Genomic DNA, 19,223 nt, shown 5'->3' on the forward strand with positions numbered 1-19,223 from the left:
TTTATGAAGGGTATACATAATGGCCACATTTATGGAGGGTACATTTTATGGAGGGTGCATTTATAGAGGGTGCATTTAAGGGGGGTACATTTTATAGAGAGCTGATGGTTTAGTGGGCAGGCAATAGTACCCGAGTATCTTCCAAATTTAGTGGTAACTTTATATTACATGAATTTTATTGCAAAATTATATATAATCGGATAAATTGTAATATATAATGTCGCATATATAATGTAATTTATATTATGGGTATGGGAACTTGGGGGCTGCATTAAATATGGTAGTTTAGATCAACTTTTAAAACATTCCATTTATTCCATTTATTCATGCCTTTTTTTATAATTCTTGAATGACTTCTTGAGCATGAGGCATGTAATCGAAATTTTTTTGTTACACATTCGATAGGATGAAGTCGGGAAACCCGCCCACGTACTCACGTATCCTAAGGTTCATAGTTCATACATAATTTTGGAGGTGCCAAAATAATAATAAATCCCCTTTTCGGGATAACCCTAATTAATACAATGATTATTATTTATTATCATTTCCCGAAATCCCCGAATACATGCATTATTGACACGCGTGTATAAAATTAATTATTAAGATAAAATATTAATAAATTAAAAAAATGTCTTCTGTTAGTTACGGCCATACACAGTGAAAAGCACCGGAACCCGTCCGATCTCCGAAGTTAAGCCACTGATGGCCCAGTCAGTACTACGGTTGGGGACAACGTGGGAATACTGGGTGCTGTAACTTTTAATTTTTTTTTTTTTTTTTTGATATAAAAAGGGTTTTGTAATACAATTTAATCAAAAATATCGAATTTCAGAATTGGGTATCATTTAGAACGTTCAACAACTTTTTTTTTTTATGACATATTTTTTTTCTTGAAGTTATCAAAAGATAAAGATACTGCGGCAACTGCGTTACTAATTTATACAAAAATGTAATAAACCTGAAATTTATATAATTTATCCAAATAAAGGGTTGATGAGTTAATTCGAATCTATTTTTAACAAAAAGGTTCCTAGATTTTTTTTTTTATAAAGTGATTTTCTTTTTTTCCTTTTCTTTTCTTTTTATTATTATTATTATTATTATTGATTATTGATTTTATCTTTTTTTTTTTTATATATTATTTTTAAATTTATTTAATTTATTTTTATTTTTATTTTTTTTTATTTTATTTTTTATTTTTATTTTTTATTTTTATTTTTAAATAATTTTTTAAAGAATGACATCACCGTCTAAAGAATGTGTTACTTGTGGAAAAAATAATTCGGTAGGATTTTGGTGTACTAATTGCGAACATCAAAGATTTCGTGATAACTTTCAAAATTGGACGAGCGAAAATGATTTAATTGATGATTTAATTAGAAATGTACAACTTTCATCATCTTGTTCGGAAGAATATATTGAATGGATACCATTTTCAGATCTTGAATTTGTAAAATATCATGGTAGAGGTAGACATAGTACAATATATACAGCATCATGGCTTCGTGGACCATTACGTACATTTGATGAATTAAGTGAAGATTATGTAAGATCTGGACCTCGAAAGGTTGTCCTAAAATCTCTTGATAATTCTAGGAATATTAATCCACAATATTGTTATATGGTACGTTATTTATAAAAAAAAAAATTTAATTATTTTAAATTTATTATTAATTATTTACTTACGGTAATTACAATTTTTTAGTTAAGGGAATGTATTTGTCAAAAATATGAAAATGATTACGAATTATGTTATGGATTAACTCGTGATCCTATATATAAAGATTATATGTTAGTAATGGATTATTCTGAGAATGGAAATCTTTATGATTATATTAAAGAGAAAGATAGGTTTGTTTTGGATTGGATAAAAATAATTGAAGATTGTTGTGAATTATCAAGAATTTTAGACTCGTTACATTCTCGTAATTTAGTTCATGGAAATCTCCATGGAGGGAACGTTTTAAGTACGGTCGAAGGATTTACAATTTCGGATATGGGACTTGGTCATCCAGCAGATGAAATTCCATTCATGAAAATTTATGGTGTTTTACCTTTCGTTGCACCTGAAGTTATTCGTGGTGAAAGATATACACCTTCAGCTGATATTTATAGTTTTGGAATCATAATGTGGATGTTATCATCAATTCAATTACCTTTCGCTGATAGATCTCATGATTTAGAACTTGCAAAAGATATTATTAATGGTCTTCGTCCAACTATTGAAATTTGTATGCCAGAATTATTTTTGGATTTGATGACAAGATGTTGGAATGAAAATATTGAAGTTCGACCTACTTCTAATGAATTAGTAAAATTATTAACGGAATGGAAATATGCATTACAAAATTTTGATTATTATACTATGGAAGATTATAATCATTTAATTATTTCTCAAGTTGATGAAGTTGATGATGTTTATATGGATACGAATATTATTAGATCTCATAATATACATGAGAATGCTATTTATACTAGTCAACTTATCGATTTTTGTTCATTACGTCGAATCAATCATCTTAACGAATCTCCTATCGATGCTTTACTTAAAAGTAAGCCACGTTCAACAAATATATACATATATATATATTTTTTTTATACTATACTTATTATACTTTTTTTAAAAAACTAATTTTTTTTTTTATTATTATTATTACAGGACATCTCATAGATATTATACCATATGAACAATTTAGTGAAATTCAATTGATTTCTCATGGAGGGTATAGTTCAATGTATTCGGCATTTTGGAAGGAAAGAGGAATTAAAGTTGCCATGAAAATGTTTCGTGATGTTTTTAACTTAGATTTTGGATTTCTTTCATCATTAAATTCATGTTTGAATTTAAGAAATTATGAAATAGGGTCAGAATATTATGGAATAACTAAAGATCCTATAAGTCATAATTACGTTATTTTAATGCAATATTTTGAAGCAGGAAATTTATATAATCAAACATTTTTAAATTGGAGAGGGAAAATACTTTCATTATTAAAAATATCATTAAAATTAAAAGAAATTCATGGTTTAGGATTAATTCATAAAAATCTTCATGGAGGAAATTTATTACCAATTTATAATAATAATGGTAATGAATATGAATGGTTTATAACAGATACTGGAATAACAAAATCAAATTGTTATAAATTATATGGTGTATTACCATTTATGGCACCAGAAGTATTAATACATAATAATTTTACACAATCTTCAGATATTTATAGTTTATCAATGATAATGTATATTATATTAACTGGGTTTAAACCATTTAATAATAAGGTACATAATATAAAATTGGCCACAAATATTGTTTTAAATCAAAAAAGACCCGATATTTTTTCAATTTCATTGGATAATATTCCAAATGATTATTTAAAATTATTAAAACAATGTTGGTCTCATAATCCTATTAATAGACCAAATATTAATCAAATTATAGATATACTTGAAGATTGGATTACACAATTGGATCATAGATCTTGTACTAGAATTACTGAACAATTTGTAAAATGTGAAAAATCCGGTTTTACGGATCCAGCTAATTTTTATATTTGTGAAGATGATGATAGTTATTATAGTAGAAATTTTACCGATTGGAAAAAAGATCTTTGTTTTTATTAGATAATTTATATAATTTTTTTTTTTTTGAATAACGTAATTAACGTATTTTAAAATTATTTTATCTTCCAAATTTTCACGTATTCACTCACTACTTTGGATTTTTTTATAAAAATTTAATATTTATATATATTTATATCCACGCACCCAAAATTCTCGATCACAACCATTCCACTTAATCATTCGCTCATTCACTAATTCACTCATTCACCCATTTTGCTCATTCGTTCGTATTTAAAAAATTATTTATTTTCAAATTTTCACTATTTTGTATTTTTTAATAAAAATTTTATTATTTACACTCACACGCACACAGAATTCCACTTAATCATTCGTTCATTCACTCAATTCACTCATCCGCTCTTTGGATTTTTTAAATTTTTATATTTAACACTCACACAAAATTCTCGATCACGACATTCCTCTTAATCATTCGCTCATTCGCTCGTATTTAGAATTAATTATCTTCAAATTTTTCACATGTCAAATTCACTACTTTGATCAAATTTTATATTTACGCTCACGCACACAAAATTCTTGATCATAACATTCCACTTAATCATTCACTCATTCACTTGTATTTAGAATTATCTATCTCCAAATATTCATGTGTCAAATTCACTACTTTTTGATTTTTTTTAATAAAATTTTATAATTATTTATTTATTTATTCACTCACACAAGAAATTCTCGTCACAAGATTTTAATCTCCGTCACGTTGCGCACAAAAAAAAAAAATTCTCGACCACAAAATTATATTCATTCTCACACACAAATTACAATTCTCGTCATAAAATTCCACTTAATCATTTACTCTCAAATCTCACTCTCAAATTTCACTCTCAAATTTCAACTCTCAAATTTCAATTCTCAATTTCAATTCTCAAATTTCAACTCTCAAATTTCAATTCTCAAATTTCAACTCTCAAATTTCAACTCTTAGATTTCACTTTCAAATTTCATTCTCAAATTTCACACTCTCTCATTCATTCATTTCACTTAACCATTCATGTCTTAATGCCATTTCCGCGGTGAAATTATTATCTTTTGCAGATTCAAGTAATAGATTTTTAAATTGAATAAAACTATTAGAATAATTATTATTAAAACATTGATCTGTACCTTTTAATTCATCCATAAGTCTTCCAACTTGATAAATATCATAACAAGCGAAATATGGTTTACCAATAACAGCTTGTTCAGGCCATCTATTCCAAAGAGAAAATTGTAAAATTTCATTAACAGGACCTCCTAATTCTAAATCAATTATTAACCAATCACCATTATCTTGTCTTAAAATATTTCCCCAATAAATATCTCTATGAGTCCAATTAACTTGATGCATATCTTTAAGAACTTGTAAAATAGTTTTGATCATTGATTTAACTTCCAATTCATTCTTTGGATAATAATAATATCCTACAGGATGTAAAAAAATTTTACAAGAACCATCTTTAGTTAAAATTGGATAACTAAGATTACCTTCTAAATCAATACAATGAACTAAATTTTTAATATGAGAAGTTTCCAAATAAATTTTTCTTATAGTATCATAATTAAAAGTTTCTTTCATTTTTTGTGTTGATAAAGATTTTTTTACGAAATTTCCCATAAATTCTATACTAGTTCCACCATCACGATTTATTGTTAAATATAAAGGATGAGTGGATTTGTTTATCTTAAATTGTACCCAATTACGTCTTATTGAATCCAAAACATTATAAATATTAATAACAGTACGAATCATTCTTAATCTATCCAAGATCCTATCCAAATCAAAATCTTGAGATATTAATATAATCTTATATCTTAATGGATCAAAAACATACCATCTTAAAATTGGACCTTTTGATATATAAACAAATTTAAAAGGTAAATTTGAATAATAAATATCTTTCCAATGAGTTTTCTCAATAATATTTTGAATACCAACATCCCATTCAATATTTTCGGGTAATTCAACACCATGAATTATCAAATGATCATTAATCCAACACATCCAATCAGGTCTTAAAAGATCTTCCTTTGATTGAATAAAATTACGTGCCATATAAATCCATTGTGATTTTTGAGATTGTAAACAACTTAAAGTTCCTTGAATTAATGCATCAATAATTAAATTATAACAAATTAAATTATTTTCTTGACAAGATGAATTGGAAGTATATGGATATGTCAAAGCATTAATAAATGGCAATGAAATAGATGAAGATGGAATAATATTTCCAAATTCTCTAAAACATTGTTCTTGAGGTGTGACATATGAATATATATTAGAATTTTCTTGATTATTTAAAAGACAAAATGATGGAACCAATACTCTTATTGGTAATGGAGTCAAAAGGAATCTTTTTAATTCATATATAGAAGGAACTTTGGATAATTTTCTTGTAATAAGTTGTTGAAATAAATCCATTTTGTTGAAGAAATTTTCCTAATTATAATAATACATTACATATGAAATCATATAAAAAATATATATATAGTATTTTATATATAATTAATATAAATATATAATTTATATAATATATAAGTGAATTATTTTTTTAACTTACTTTTGATATATTATTATTTCTTAATAAATATGGTTTTTGTTCCAAATCATTAAATTTTAATAATAATTCTAAAAAATAAAAAATAAAATCATCAAAATAATTATATTTATAATTATTATACAAAAATTTTGATCAAGTAATTTAATGAGTAATTACCTTCAGGTTCATAATAATTCTCATTATTATAATATCCTAAGAATATCAAAATTCAAAAGTTTGTAAATAAAAAAAAATTTCAATTTTTTTTTAATTAATAAATTAAATTGTAACATTTTCTTACCATGTAAACGTAAAATTTCAGCTTCTAAATGTAAAATTAATAATCCTGAAATACCCATTTTAAAGAAATCATTTCTTGTCATTTTCAAAAAAGTTTTCCCATCAATTTGTTTCAATCTAAATTTATATTCAGATTCTTTATTAAATAAATCTTTTCGACAATAACCTTCAACACTAAACATAACTTTTAAATGATAAATGAGTTTTTGAACATCCCATTTCTTAATTATATCAAGATCAATTGTTGGAAAATTTAAAATATTCCAATATTCATGTTTTACTCGAGAAATTGATTTATTATTTTCAACTTTTTTTTTTAAAAAAAAAATAATAATTTTTTTTTATGATTAAAATTATTATATTATCGTTTTATAAATTTATAAAAAAAAAAATATTTTATTATTTTAAACTTACGTAATTTTTTGTTCAAGTTTCTTTTATTATTATTATTTCTTGTCATGATATTTTATTATTTTATCAAAAGAATTTTTTTTTAGATAAAATTTGGGTTTTTTTATTGTTTATTTAGAAAATTTGGTTTTTTTAGATAAAATTTGTAAATAATAAAAAAACCACATCTTGTGTATTTATTTATATATTCTCATATTCGTCATAAATCGTCATAACATTTGAAAATTTCGTATTAATTTCGTAAAAAAAAAAAAATTTTATATATCGCAAATTTATATTCAGTATTTTAACAAAAAATGCCGCGTGATTCATTGTTAAGTTGTACATTGTTGTTACCCTTTGCCAAGCAACCAAGCAATATGGCTTGAAAAAAAAAACCAAGCGCGGATTAAAAATTTGCGCATTGCGCAGCAAATCATAAAAAGAAGAAATTTTTAAAAGATTCAATAAACCTCGATAGTCTTGAAAGGTGAAAAGATTCTTTAATTGCTATTTTAATTGTTACTTCGTGTAACTTGCGATTATAAGTTAGAAAAAAAATATATATATCTTTTTACGCTTTTATTAAATTTTCGGGTAGGTCGATCGGCTGCGCCACTGCATTATTTTGATTTTACTCCATCTGTTGATATTAAATATTAATTAAAAATTATTATAAAACATTTGCTTACAACTAAAAATTTAACATATGAAAAGAGTAGAAAATTTTATGAGGCTAAGAAAAAAAAAATGGTACAAAAAATTTGCAACAATTTGATTTGAGAATTTAATAGAAAAAAAGATAAAAAAATGGATGAACAAGCAGGTAAAAAAAAAGATGACAAATATGATCTCTAAATATTTAGTAATTGCTGATGAAATTGAATTAATTATTTATTAATTAATTTATTTGTTTTATAATATTATCTATTTATTATTATTATTATTATTTTGAAATAAAGAAGCTAATAAACAAATAAGCCACAAAAATTGACGAATCAGATATTGTGCACATTGATAAAAAAATCCGGTGAATTTTTTAAAAAAAATACGATGATTCAGGTTGTTCTTTCCCGTAACCTTCTCATTCAATAGAAGAAGTTTGTGCACTTGCACACGATATTAATGAGTGTCAGTACGTCAAATTAAATTATCAAACGAAATTGAAAACGCATCGGATCAAAAAAGTATATTATTTATTAGAATACTAGGAATAAGACTGGCATCTTACATACTACATGACCGGAATCTTTCACATTTGGTACAATTTCCGACATTTTCTAAATATACCGGACATTCCCCGGACATTCTCACTGCAATTTCCGGACATTCCTTTTTTGGAATGTTCAAGTATTTTACATCTATAACAATATAACAATATAATTTATGATGTTTAATCAACATATAAAAAAAAAAAATTTTTTTTTTGCTCCCTATTTTTACTATTTTTAAAAATTTAATTATGTAAATTATGCAGTGTGTCATCTCAAATTTGGTTGGATGATTCATTAGAAAACCTGTACATTATGCATGATACATAATAAAGCGCATTTAATCATTTAAAATTCACGTGTAAAATAACGTCACGTATTTGTATATCGTATTGCGTAATTTAAAATAATTGCGCTAAACGAAATAAGCTTAGCAAAATTATTAAATGTACGCGTTTTTTTTTTAATTTTGGTAAAAGTTGATGTGTGCAGAATTATTTATTTTATTTTATTTTAAAAAAATTAAAAAAAAAATACATACATACATATATATATATATATAATTATTACCTATCCTTTCACTCTTTACCAAACAATAATGCCAGATCAAAGAACGAACCACTAACGAATCCAAATTGTTTTTCTTCATTAATTATTCTTCTTTGTATATATTAATTGTCTTCTTCAAAATTAATTGATAGATTAAATTTTTCAGGATATCCTTTAGCAAATTTCACAATTCCCACCTGTTTTTTTACTTCTTTTAAACATTCTTTGGAAAAATTATTCATATCATGTAAAACTAATTCATCCAACTTCCTGTCACCATAAAATTTCAATAATTCATATAAATATAAATCATTAAAAAAACCACTTTGTGCAAAAATCAAAGTTTTAAAATTAATTCCCTTCTCCTTACAAATTTTTAAGAATTTTGAAAAAGAATCATTATTAAATTCCCAATCTAAATCAAAAGTAAAATAATATAAAGATTTAGGAAAATTTTCACCAAGTGAACATAAAAAATCAAATAATATAAGATCTTCATCTTCCTCAATCAAATAATCTTCTAATTCATTGATATATAAAGTTTCAAGATTTGGTGAAACTTTTAATAAAGATAATAGTAAATTAAAATTTTCAATGTTTATTGAACATGAAAAATTTAATAATCGAGTAAAATGTTTAATACAATAAGGAAGAACATCCTCTTTTATATCCATATCTATAACTTCAACTTTTCTCAAATTTTCATTTGATTGTTGTAATATGACCATAATGAAATATCTTGGAAATGGTTGACTCATTACTACCGTAAATTTTTTTAATTTACGAAATGAATTTGATATATCTATTTTCTTAATTGAAAAAATAAAATTTTTACAATTTTCGATCGTTAGTACTTGTAAATTTTTGAATATACCCAATTCATGAAGTAAGAATGGATTAGATTCGTTAAAGATTATAGTTTCTAATATAATCGTTGTTAAAGTATTATATTGTTGTAAAACGCTTGTCCAAAGATTCATAAATCCAGGATTCCAATATGTTAAGGTGAATTCTTTTAATCTTTTTTGATTTCTAATTAATTGAGATAATTTTCTAATACTAATATCATTTTCCTTTTCAACATTAAAACAAGTTATATTAAGTACTTGAATATTCTTTGAAATTTCCGTAGCTAATGATAAGACATTTGGTAATTTTCCAATTCTACTTGGTTCACAACTGAATCTTGTTATAAAATGTGTTACTTTGGATAATACTTTTTCAGCTTGAGGTAATTCAAAAATATTAATCTCATTTTGATTCAATTGAACTCCAATTAATTTTTTTGAATTAATTATTAAATGTTCACATAAAGCTTTTCCTATCATAAATATCGTTTTATTTTCAGTTTTTAAAAGATTTGAATATTTATCGGGTTCTTGCTTAATTTTTTCATCAAGCCAAAGTTTTACGCAAGACCTTAATCCATTGGGACAAATCCATTGTGAAAATGTTGTATAATCAAAAGTAGTTTTTGTATTCGATTCTAATCCAAGAGATTCTCTAATTTGTGGAGATAAACATTTTATATAAGTATCAATAAATTGTATATACCTATCTTTTTGTTCTAATTCTTGACAATAATATAAAGGATGTTTCCAAATTTCATGAATTGATGCCATACACCAATGACGATTGATTAAAATACAAGTATGTTTTGATCTAGTATCATTACTTAATTCCTCAAGAACAAACCGAATACAAAGTTCTGGAAGAGTAGCCGACATATCTTAGTATAAATATATATTACATATATGTCGTGTATATAATTTTTTTTTTTTTGGTAGAACAAAAAAGTTGAAACTTCGGTTGAGCGATTTCTATTTATGCTGATTTCACGTTACTCAAAAAAATCATTATAAATTATGATGTACTTCTTGCATTAAAAGAATTAAGAGAAATCGCTTTATCATGTGATTCCATTATATAAACCACGCTTATGTAAAGTAAGAAGATATAAAAATAACAGGGATTTTTTATTTTTATTATTTATTTATTTATTTATTTATTTGAGCAGAATTATATATATAATTATATAATACAGGAATCTCATAAGTGTACACCATAAAAGAAAGTTTCAAGAACGTTTAATATTAATTCAATGTTTATCTTTATAAATACCAGGGGGAGATTTAACAAATCTAATCTAGATCAATAAATAATGATCAATAAACAAATTTGGCTATTTAAAAAACGGTTACGTTTTCATGTGATTCTGGTAAGATGACGTAAATATCCAAAGTTTAAAAAGCGTGTCCTAAATTTAGTTTTGGATCCAACAATCACCCGGTAACCTCCCGGTCCCCTCCCTTATCTAAAAAAATAATATGCATATCTGGATTCTCCCATAATCATTTTACTACAACTCTTGCCCAAGATATATATATGATCGATAAACAGGTAAGATGAAACGTAAAGTAATAATATCGTCTATATTATACGTAATATGTGATTTAACACGTCAATGATTTTGAATCCATTGAAATTTTTTTTTTTAGAAAAAAAAGAGAGAGAGACGGGAAAACGTTATCCATAAAAAGATTTACTTTATGCAGATCAAAATCATCATAATAATATTATTGTATCACATTGTAATTTTAGTTACGACTCTTCGTTATACATATAATACTCAACTATCTAACAAGTGCGACATTGTTTTTTAATTGTGCATAAGTAGTCCCTATTAATGTACGCGTCATTTTTCAATTCCTCTATTTAAATCATCATAAATTTTCAATTTAAAATTCAGGACAATCAAAAGGTAATTCTTTAATAATAATAAAAAGTTAATAAAATTTAATAAGTTTTATAAACATTATATAAAATCTTTATTACATATTAAATTTTTATATTGGTATCTTGAATATTTTCAGATATTTTTAACGATCCCAACAGTTTAACTATTGATTGTTATATTTCCTAGAATTTATACACAAGCTTGTAAAACTTTGGTTATTAAAATTTCTTTCCAATTATTAAAGAAGGTTTAAAGACTCAATCCAATTCCATAAGTAAATTAAGCTTAATGACAATGTTACTAATCAAAAGAGATAGTAAATTATTAATTAGCTAAAATATTGTCAAATGTTAAATTTAGAAATTTTGGAATTTTTTTTTTTTTGCACTTAAAAAAATTAAACATTTTCAAAAAATTTTTCTTTAATCTTAAATTTTATTTTTGATTATTTAAAATAAATTATAAAAATTCAATTAATTTAATAAAATTAATTACAGCTAATCCTCCTTTATATAGGCAGTAAGTAGGCATCTCCTAATCTATATAAAAACTCCTCTTCTTTAAAATATACATTTTTAGGGTCTAATATTTTTATATATAAAATACCTTTTTATAATTACTTTGTTAATTATAAGCCAATTATTAGTTTTGTATTATAATAAATATATATAAAATTCACTTAAATTCCCTTTGTATAAATACATAAATCACATGATTTGATAAAATAGCTAATATAATCTTAAAAATTTGTAAAAATTTTATAATGTAAAAATTATCTTTTAAAGAAAATATCTGATATATTAAAACATCTAATATATTAAAAAATTTTCTTATACTGGATTTTATATAAAAATTTATATATTAAATTAGGACCCCGGATATCTCCAAAACAGGTCATAAGTCATACTTTCGGCAGATTGGCCCATTTTTCAGGGGCTCAAAAAATCGTTTTTTGTAAATATCTCGGCATCCAGTGGTCCAATTTTGATGAACTTTTTTTAAATTGTAGAGCTAAATGAGGGCTACAAAATAAAAAAAAGTTCATTAAAATTGAATTACTGGATGCTGAGATATTTACAAAAAACGATTTTTTGAGTTTCAGCAAAAAGGGGTGTTTTTGGCCAAAAGTCCATTATGACCTTTATATTAGATATCCGGGGTCCTATTAAATTTTAATATATCAAAATATATAGAAAAATAAAGCTATTTTAAACTTTAATTAAAAAATTAAAATAAAAAAAAAAGAATAGTAAAATTATATTTAAAATTTTGATATAAAATAATTAATTTTAATTTAATTAAAATTAAATTATTTCATTTAGATTTAATATATAATTTATAATTGATTTACATTTAATACTTTTTGTTTTTTAATTTTTGTAATTATCTTAAAATTAGTAATCAGATTTAAATGACAGAACTTTTTTTTATTTTATAAAATTCATTAATAATTATAATTTTTAAAAAAATTAGTTAAATTGGATTACTAAATAATATGATAATGATAAAAAACTAATTTTTAAAATTTTAAATTTAACTGAATTTACTTTTTTTTTATTAATAAAGTCAAATTATAAGTTATTTTATATATTGAATTTTATTAATATTAAATTTGAAAAAAGTTGATATATTAAATTTTTTTTAATGTAAAATTAAATTTAATTTATAAAATATCATAATTTATTAATAAAATCCAGTATATTTACAATTGTTTTAATATAATAAAGAAAAAAGTTTAAAATAATATCAAATCTGATTTTTTTTTCTTTTTTAACATTATCCTTAAAGAGAATAATACACATTTATTAAAATATTAAATCTAATTTATTAAAGATTTAATTTATTGTGATTACTTATATTTACTAATATTAAAAGATATTATTATGGTAAATTTTTTAATTTTTTATAAATTTAAAAAAAAAACTTTTTTACTATTGAATTTAAAATATATACCTTATTTATTTATATTTTATATATAAAAATACAGAATTAATATTTCTATTAATAAATATATATTATATTTTATTATAATAATAAGATTTCAAACATTTTCATTTTTAATTCAAAAATCATTTTTTGCATATATTTTAATATCTAATAATCCAATTTCAATGATTTTTATTTTATTTTATTTTATAATTCTTATTAAACTTTATAATTTAAAAAAATATTATCAAAATTGAACTACCAGATGTCAAAATATAAATAAAAAACTAATTTATTGAGTTTTAGCAAAGAGAAATAATTTTGACTAAAAATCCATTATAATCTATATATTAGATATTTAAAATTCTATAATGATATTATTAAGTTATTTTAAAAGATATAATTATAAAAAATATTAATTATAATTAAATTTAAATAATAAATTTAAATTTTTTATAGTCTATTGAATACTAATTTATATTAAAAAATATATATATATAAATCAATTTATAAATATATTTAAATTAATGATTATTTTGTATATAATTTAAATTAATATTAATAAAATTATTCTAAATTAAAACTAATTTAAAATAGTTTAAAAAATTATTTTAAATTTAAAAGTTTTAAGCAAATTTTTAAAGTTTAAATTAGTTTAAAATTTTTAAATTCATTTAAATTAATTTTAAAATATTAAATTAATTAGAAAATAAATTTTGATTTAAAAGTTTAAAATGGATTTTAATTTAAAAAAGTAAATAGTTTAATATTATATAATTATTTAAAAAATACAAACTAATAATTAGAAATTCTAAACTAATTATATATAATTTTATTTAGAAATTCTAATAAAAAAAGATGTATAATAATTCCTCCTTTTTGGTAATTTTTTTATAGTAAATATATTGATTATTTCTTATTACATAATATCAGTAAATTTTCTGATTTTTGAATAAATATTACATAAACTTTATATATATATTATAGAATTTTTAAAAAATATATATTATGCATATTTTGCTTGTTCTACAACTTTACTTAAAGACTAAAATATAGTTTAGAATAGTGTTTTTGACTTTTATATATGAGATATTATAAAGGGTACATTGCAACACATTTGCATATAAAATTTAAATCTATTAAGCTAAAATTAATATTCTATATATAGATTTAAATATAACTATAGGATTTATTTTGAAATGCTAAATAAAATCCAATAATTAACTAACTGTTAATAAATCCTAATTTATAGTATTACAGATAATTTACAAATAGTAATAAATTAATTATGGTATAGCCAAAATATTAAATTATATGCATTTAGGTGAAAAATATAGTTCAAAGTTTTATTAAGGGCAGTGATATTTATTATGTAATATTTTAGGGGTGGGAGGGTATTTGAAGGTTATATAATATATAAGTGTAATATAATACATGAGGGTAGGTGGGTATAAACTTATAGTAAATGGATATATATTAGTTATTTGATAGGGGGGTTAGAATATCACCAAACTGCGAAGCAGTTCAGATGATATTTTAACACCCCTATCAAATAACTGTGTTATTCTGCAGCTGCCAATGATCATCTTATAAATACTATAAATACAATAAACCATTGATTAAACAACGTCAAAAATATCAATAATAATTATGCAATGGTAGTTTATTTATAGCTTAAAAAAAAATATCAGCATGATAAAAAAAGCATGATCCTATTTGGCTGTAGAATAATACGTAATAAATGTCACTACCCTAAGAAATATTATTTATTAGTATATTAAATAATGTTGATTAGACTATACCAATCTAATATATTGTTTAATATAACAAAATTGAGATTTATGAAAGGAATTTAACAAAAAAAAATGGCCAGAATTATTGTTAAATTTAGCCTGAATTAAATGTTATTAATTTATTAATTAAACACTTAAAAAATTATGGCCTAATTAGAAAATTTCTTCTAATTTTAACCTAAATTATATGCTGAAAAACCCTTCAAAATTTAATAAAAAGAAGGGAAAGTTATGTTAAAAAAATGTTGGATTTGAACAACCTTATTTGATTTATAAATTTTATAAATAAATAGTAAAATTTAACAGAAATTTAGATAATAATGCAAAGTAATAAAAAGAAACTGACATTTTTAATATTTAAAATAGCCAGATATATTATGCTTTATTCCTTTCTTAAAATTTGCTACTTTAATATCTTTTATTATTAAATTCATTTTTACTTAACTGATTGGTTTCAATATATTAAGTTATAAAAATTTTTGAATTTTAAAATGCAATTTATTAAATTTATTAGGTCTTTTTTTTTTAATGTAACTGTTGAGGAAAAACTATCATTCTTTATAAAAAAATAATTCAAATTGTTTTACAACTAAGCCACCTTAATTTGCGGAAGTGGCGCAAATCTACATAATATGTGTGGTGTGACAGAAATTTTTATTCGATTTTTCGTGTAATTCCAGATGAATAAAAATTATAGTCGAAAAAAATAGCAAAAGCATTTGAGATTCGAGTTTATTCAATGAGACCCAATTCGCGAAGATGCTCAGGAATAACTGTAATACCAAACACTTTTAATAGTCTTCTATCATGACTGAAACCGCGGGTCAATTACTAGGTCACGTCGTTCCAGTTTGCCAATGGTTATCACAAAGATTCACCTAGTTCAAGTTCAACAATATCTGCTTTCCAGCTAACGTGAGGGAATGGACCTTATTCTTTCGAGGTGTCAGGCAAACTCCCCTTCCACTTGGACAATTCCCTGTATTTCCAACTAGCGCACAATTTCTCAGAGCCGAGGCAAACGTAGCAACACGTTTTCAAATTAATGTTTTATGGCCAGTTGGAGAATTATTATACAGATTTTAATAGTACATATCCTGAATTTTTTGGCTCCAACTTCGTTTTATATACAAATCTCACAGTGCCCAAGATGCCTGTGAAAACGAAAACGCGCCACAATCTTAATTTATGTGGTTATAATTTTCTGGCAAATTTGTCGATATGCCGGCCGGCGGATCCAAATTTTAAATTCAAGAAAAGGAACCCATCGCACATATTTAGTGAAATGGCCTGTAATGGTTTACATTATGGTATTCTGTCAAATTATAGTGATACATACATACTTTCTCAAGCGAGAAGAAACAACTCATATGTTTCTCGTGTTGTTCGACCTGATGATACCAATCCAACTTTACGCAAATGCATTTATTATATCAGCCAACTCGTCATTAATGATAATAATGTCGGTAATAGATTGGGACATGTAGTGTTTGACAATGATGATGATGATGATGATGATGTGATGACTATAGTTATGGTGACTCTAATGATTCTAATGACCCCGACTACTCTGGATCATCTGATGATGATTCTAGTGATGATTATGGTTATGATGATTCTTCAGGGAAGAGGAAGAGAACACCAAAGACCAGTAGTAAAAAAACAATTGCAAGTTCGTCCAAAGGAATTACTAATTACTATTATAGATGAATACATAGCTGGGGGTCCTTTGGAAAAGTTTTTTCTAGATATTATGATAATTAAGTTGTAGCATGGAAGACTTGTGACACATATAAGAAGCAAGGGATGAAAACGTTAAAACAAGAAGCTCATATTTATTCTGTTTTAAAAGAATTAAAAAACGTTGCGAAAACGTTTTTATTAATAATTTACCAAGGTACATTTTTTTTCATTCATAATATTTTTAGATATTAACACTTATTTAATTTAACAAGTTTGAGATTAATTGGCAAATTTTATGGTGAAGAGTGGAATTGTTTGGAACACTTATCTTTACCATTTTTACAAACTCTGAAAGTTAGTAGGTCTATTCCGGCAAAATTCTTAGTAAATATAATTGCAAGTACGAGGGGAAATCTTAATAAAATAAACATTGATATAGACCATAGCGATATCAATAATCAGAGGATTATTCAAGCCATTTATAGGAAATGTCTAAACTTAACCCTTTATAATAACTATTACAATATTGATATTAGGTCATGCTATTCCACGTTTGTTCTATAATGGTTACGTTTATGACGGAAATTTTTTTGCATTAGCATTACAATTAATTGAAAGGCGCTCATCAAATTGATCCGACAATACTCACTAAAAAGGAAAAAAATTAATAGTCAATCAACTCAAGTCAATACATAATTTCGGTGTCTTACATAATGATGTTTCTCAGAGTAATATTCTATACGAGCCAAAAAGTTGCCATTTCTTTTTTTATTGATTTTGGCTTAAGTGAGACCGTGGAAAATGAATCCCCAAATTGCGCAGGAAGAAAGGATATTAAAAAATTTTTTACAACTTTAACTATCTGAGAAAATTGAATCAATTATTCATAAATTTTATTGCAAGCTACAATGGATGTCTAACTTTTCATTTTAAATCATAAAATGTAATAAATCATTGAATAAATAATATATTTGTGCAACTTTATTTTTTCCAATGAGAATTTTCCTGTGATTAAATAATATCAAATCTACAGTTGAGATTAATAATGAGGTAAAAATAAACAATACAATACCGCTGTACTTAATTTCCAATCCAAGAAATTAGCCGGCATTTAACGCATTTGACTGAAATTAAGTGCGGCGAAAAGTCACGTGATTTTGGTCCACATATATATACTGCGGAACATGATCTTTGAATATCTATAGAGCCATAACATCGTGATGATGTTCTTCTGGAAGCTAACCAAGTCAACATACCCTACTATTACTTTGTGGAGTATACTCGTTTGTTTGATTTTCGATACGATGATGTAAATAATGATAAGTTTGAATATTTTGCTTGGATTTTACACAAGACGGATAAGAATGATTCACTGATCAGTTCTCACCTTTTTATAATTTGCAGTGGGTTCAAGGATTGAACATTTATGACGCATATACATTTAAAATTCAATAAACCTTTATATATTCTTTATACATATATTTTTCATAAAGTATTATTGCTATGTAAAATGAAAATGAAACGGGTAGTGGTGTTTCAAGAGAGGAATAAAGCATCCGCCCCCAGAAATATTTTGCATAGTAAAAGGATGGCCAGTTCTTTCCATTACTCCACATTACTAACTATTGCTAACAGCCAACTTCTTCATTGATAATATTACTGCTATCGCTTGCAAAACTAACTACTCTTTTCCCCTCTTTCTTAATCCATAGTATGATTTTATCCATCAAAGTCTTTATTGGAGTTTTTGATGAAATAGAAGCTGGATATGTTAAAACTAAGTCCAATGAGTCCAATCTTCTCATATAATATATTATGCATTTGTGACTCTTTTTTTCTTTTTTGATCAAAAATGGCAGTGAATTTGATCCAATACAATCGGCTAGAAAGAAATGGGCATAAAATAATATTACGTTACAAATCACTTATGAGTTAGCATGCAACTATCGGAAATGAAAAAAACATCAAACTTAGCCAAAACGGGTAAATAAGTTTATTACATGCAACCATTGTTAATAAAATGGATTTTTTTGTGAAGCTGTCCTAGTTGCAGCTATAACAAACAATTCGGGCATGCACTTGGTTGAAATCTTAGTGAGTAAAGTAGTAGTAAAGTATAGAAAAAAGAATTTAAATAAGAACACGTATTAGTTATAATTAAAATGGCAAGATTTAAGCTTATTAAGTGCGCGGCAATCGCGGCATCACTTTTACCATTGTCTTGCCGATCATAAAATAAAAGTTGATCGGAATTTAGGTATTGAAATGATTAACCCGAATACTCGCCGTTTCGCAAATCAGCGAAAATAGTTAGAATCTGGCATTCGTAAGGAGTTCGGATAATTCACATCAAATCTCTGTCATGCTTTTGCGGGAAGTATATTATTATTTATTTCAATTTCTGAATTTATGAAGTCTATGAACGTTTGATCGAAAAATAACAGTATAACATGAATGAGATCTTACCAATTCACATTTATTT

General features: G+C 24.3%; 3 protein-coding genes across 3 annotated transcripts; 1 reads left to right on the forward strand and 2 right to left on the reverse strand.

Annotated features, from left to right (window-relative positions):
• Positions 1 to 1,237: 1,237 nt before the first annotated feature.
• On the forward strand, positions 1,238 to 3,621 carry OCT59_028051 (uncharacterized protein; the record flags this gene model as incomplete). Its single annotated transcript, XM_025321095.2, has 3 exons — positions 1,238 to 1,624; positions 1,706 to 2,552; positions 2,660 to 3,621. 3 exons carry the CDS (start codon positions 1,238 to 1,240, stop codon positions 3,619 to 3,621), a joined length of 2,196 nt encoding a protein of 731 aa, XP_025169797.1.
• Positions 3,622 to 4,600: 979 nt separating this feature from the next.
• Positions 4,601 to 6,912, reverse strand: OCT59_028052 (uncharacterized protein; the record flags this gene model as incomplete). The annotated part of the gene is made up of 6 exons (XM_066147054.1): positions 4,601 to 4,662; positions 4,741 to 6,052; positions 6,174 to 6,241; positions 6,330 to 6,365; positions 6,454 to 6,759; positions 6,867 to 6,912. The coding sequence occupies 6 exons, from the start codon at positions 6,910 to 6,912 to the stop codon at positions 4,601 to 4,603; spliced, it is 1,830 nt and encodes a 609-aa protein (XP_065993805.1).
• Positions 6,913 to 8,724: 1,812 nt separating this feature from the next.
• On the reverse strand, positions 8,725 to 10,329 carry OCT59_028053 (uncharacterized protein; the record flags this gene model as incomplete). The annotated part of the gene is made up of 1 exon (XM_025333734.2): positions 8,725 to 10,329. The coding sequence occupies one exon, from the start codon at positions 10,327 to 10,329 to the stop codon at positions 8,725 to 8,727; it is 1,605 nt and encodes a 534-aa protein (XP_025169799.1).
• Between the last annotated feature and the right edge of the window lie 8,894 nt (positions 10,330 to 19,223).

This window comes from Rhizophagus irregularis, chromosome 8 (genome assembly GCF_026210795.1).
Source record: "Rhizophagus irregularis chromosome 8, complete sequence".
In the NCBI taxonomy this organism is placed as follows: Eukaryota; Fungi; Glomeromycota; class Glomeromycetes; order Glomerales; family Glomeraceae; genus Rhizophagus; species Rhizophagus irregularis.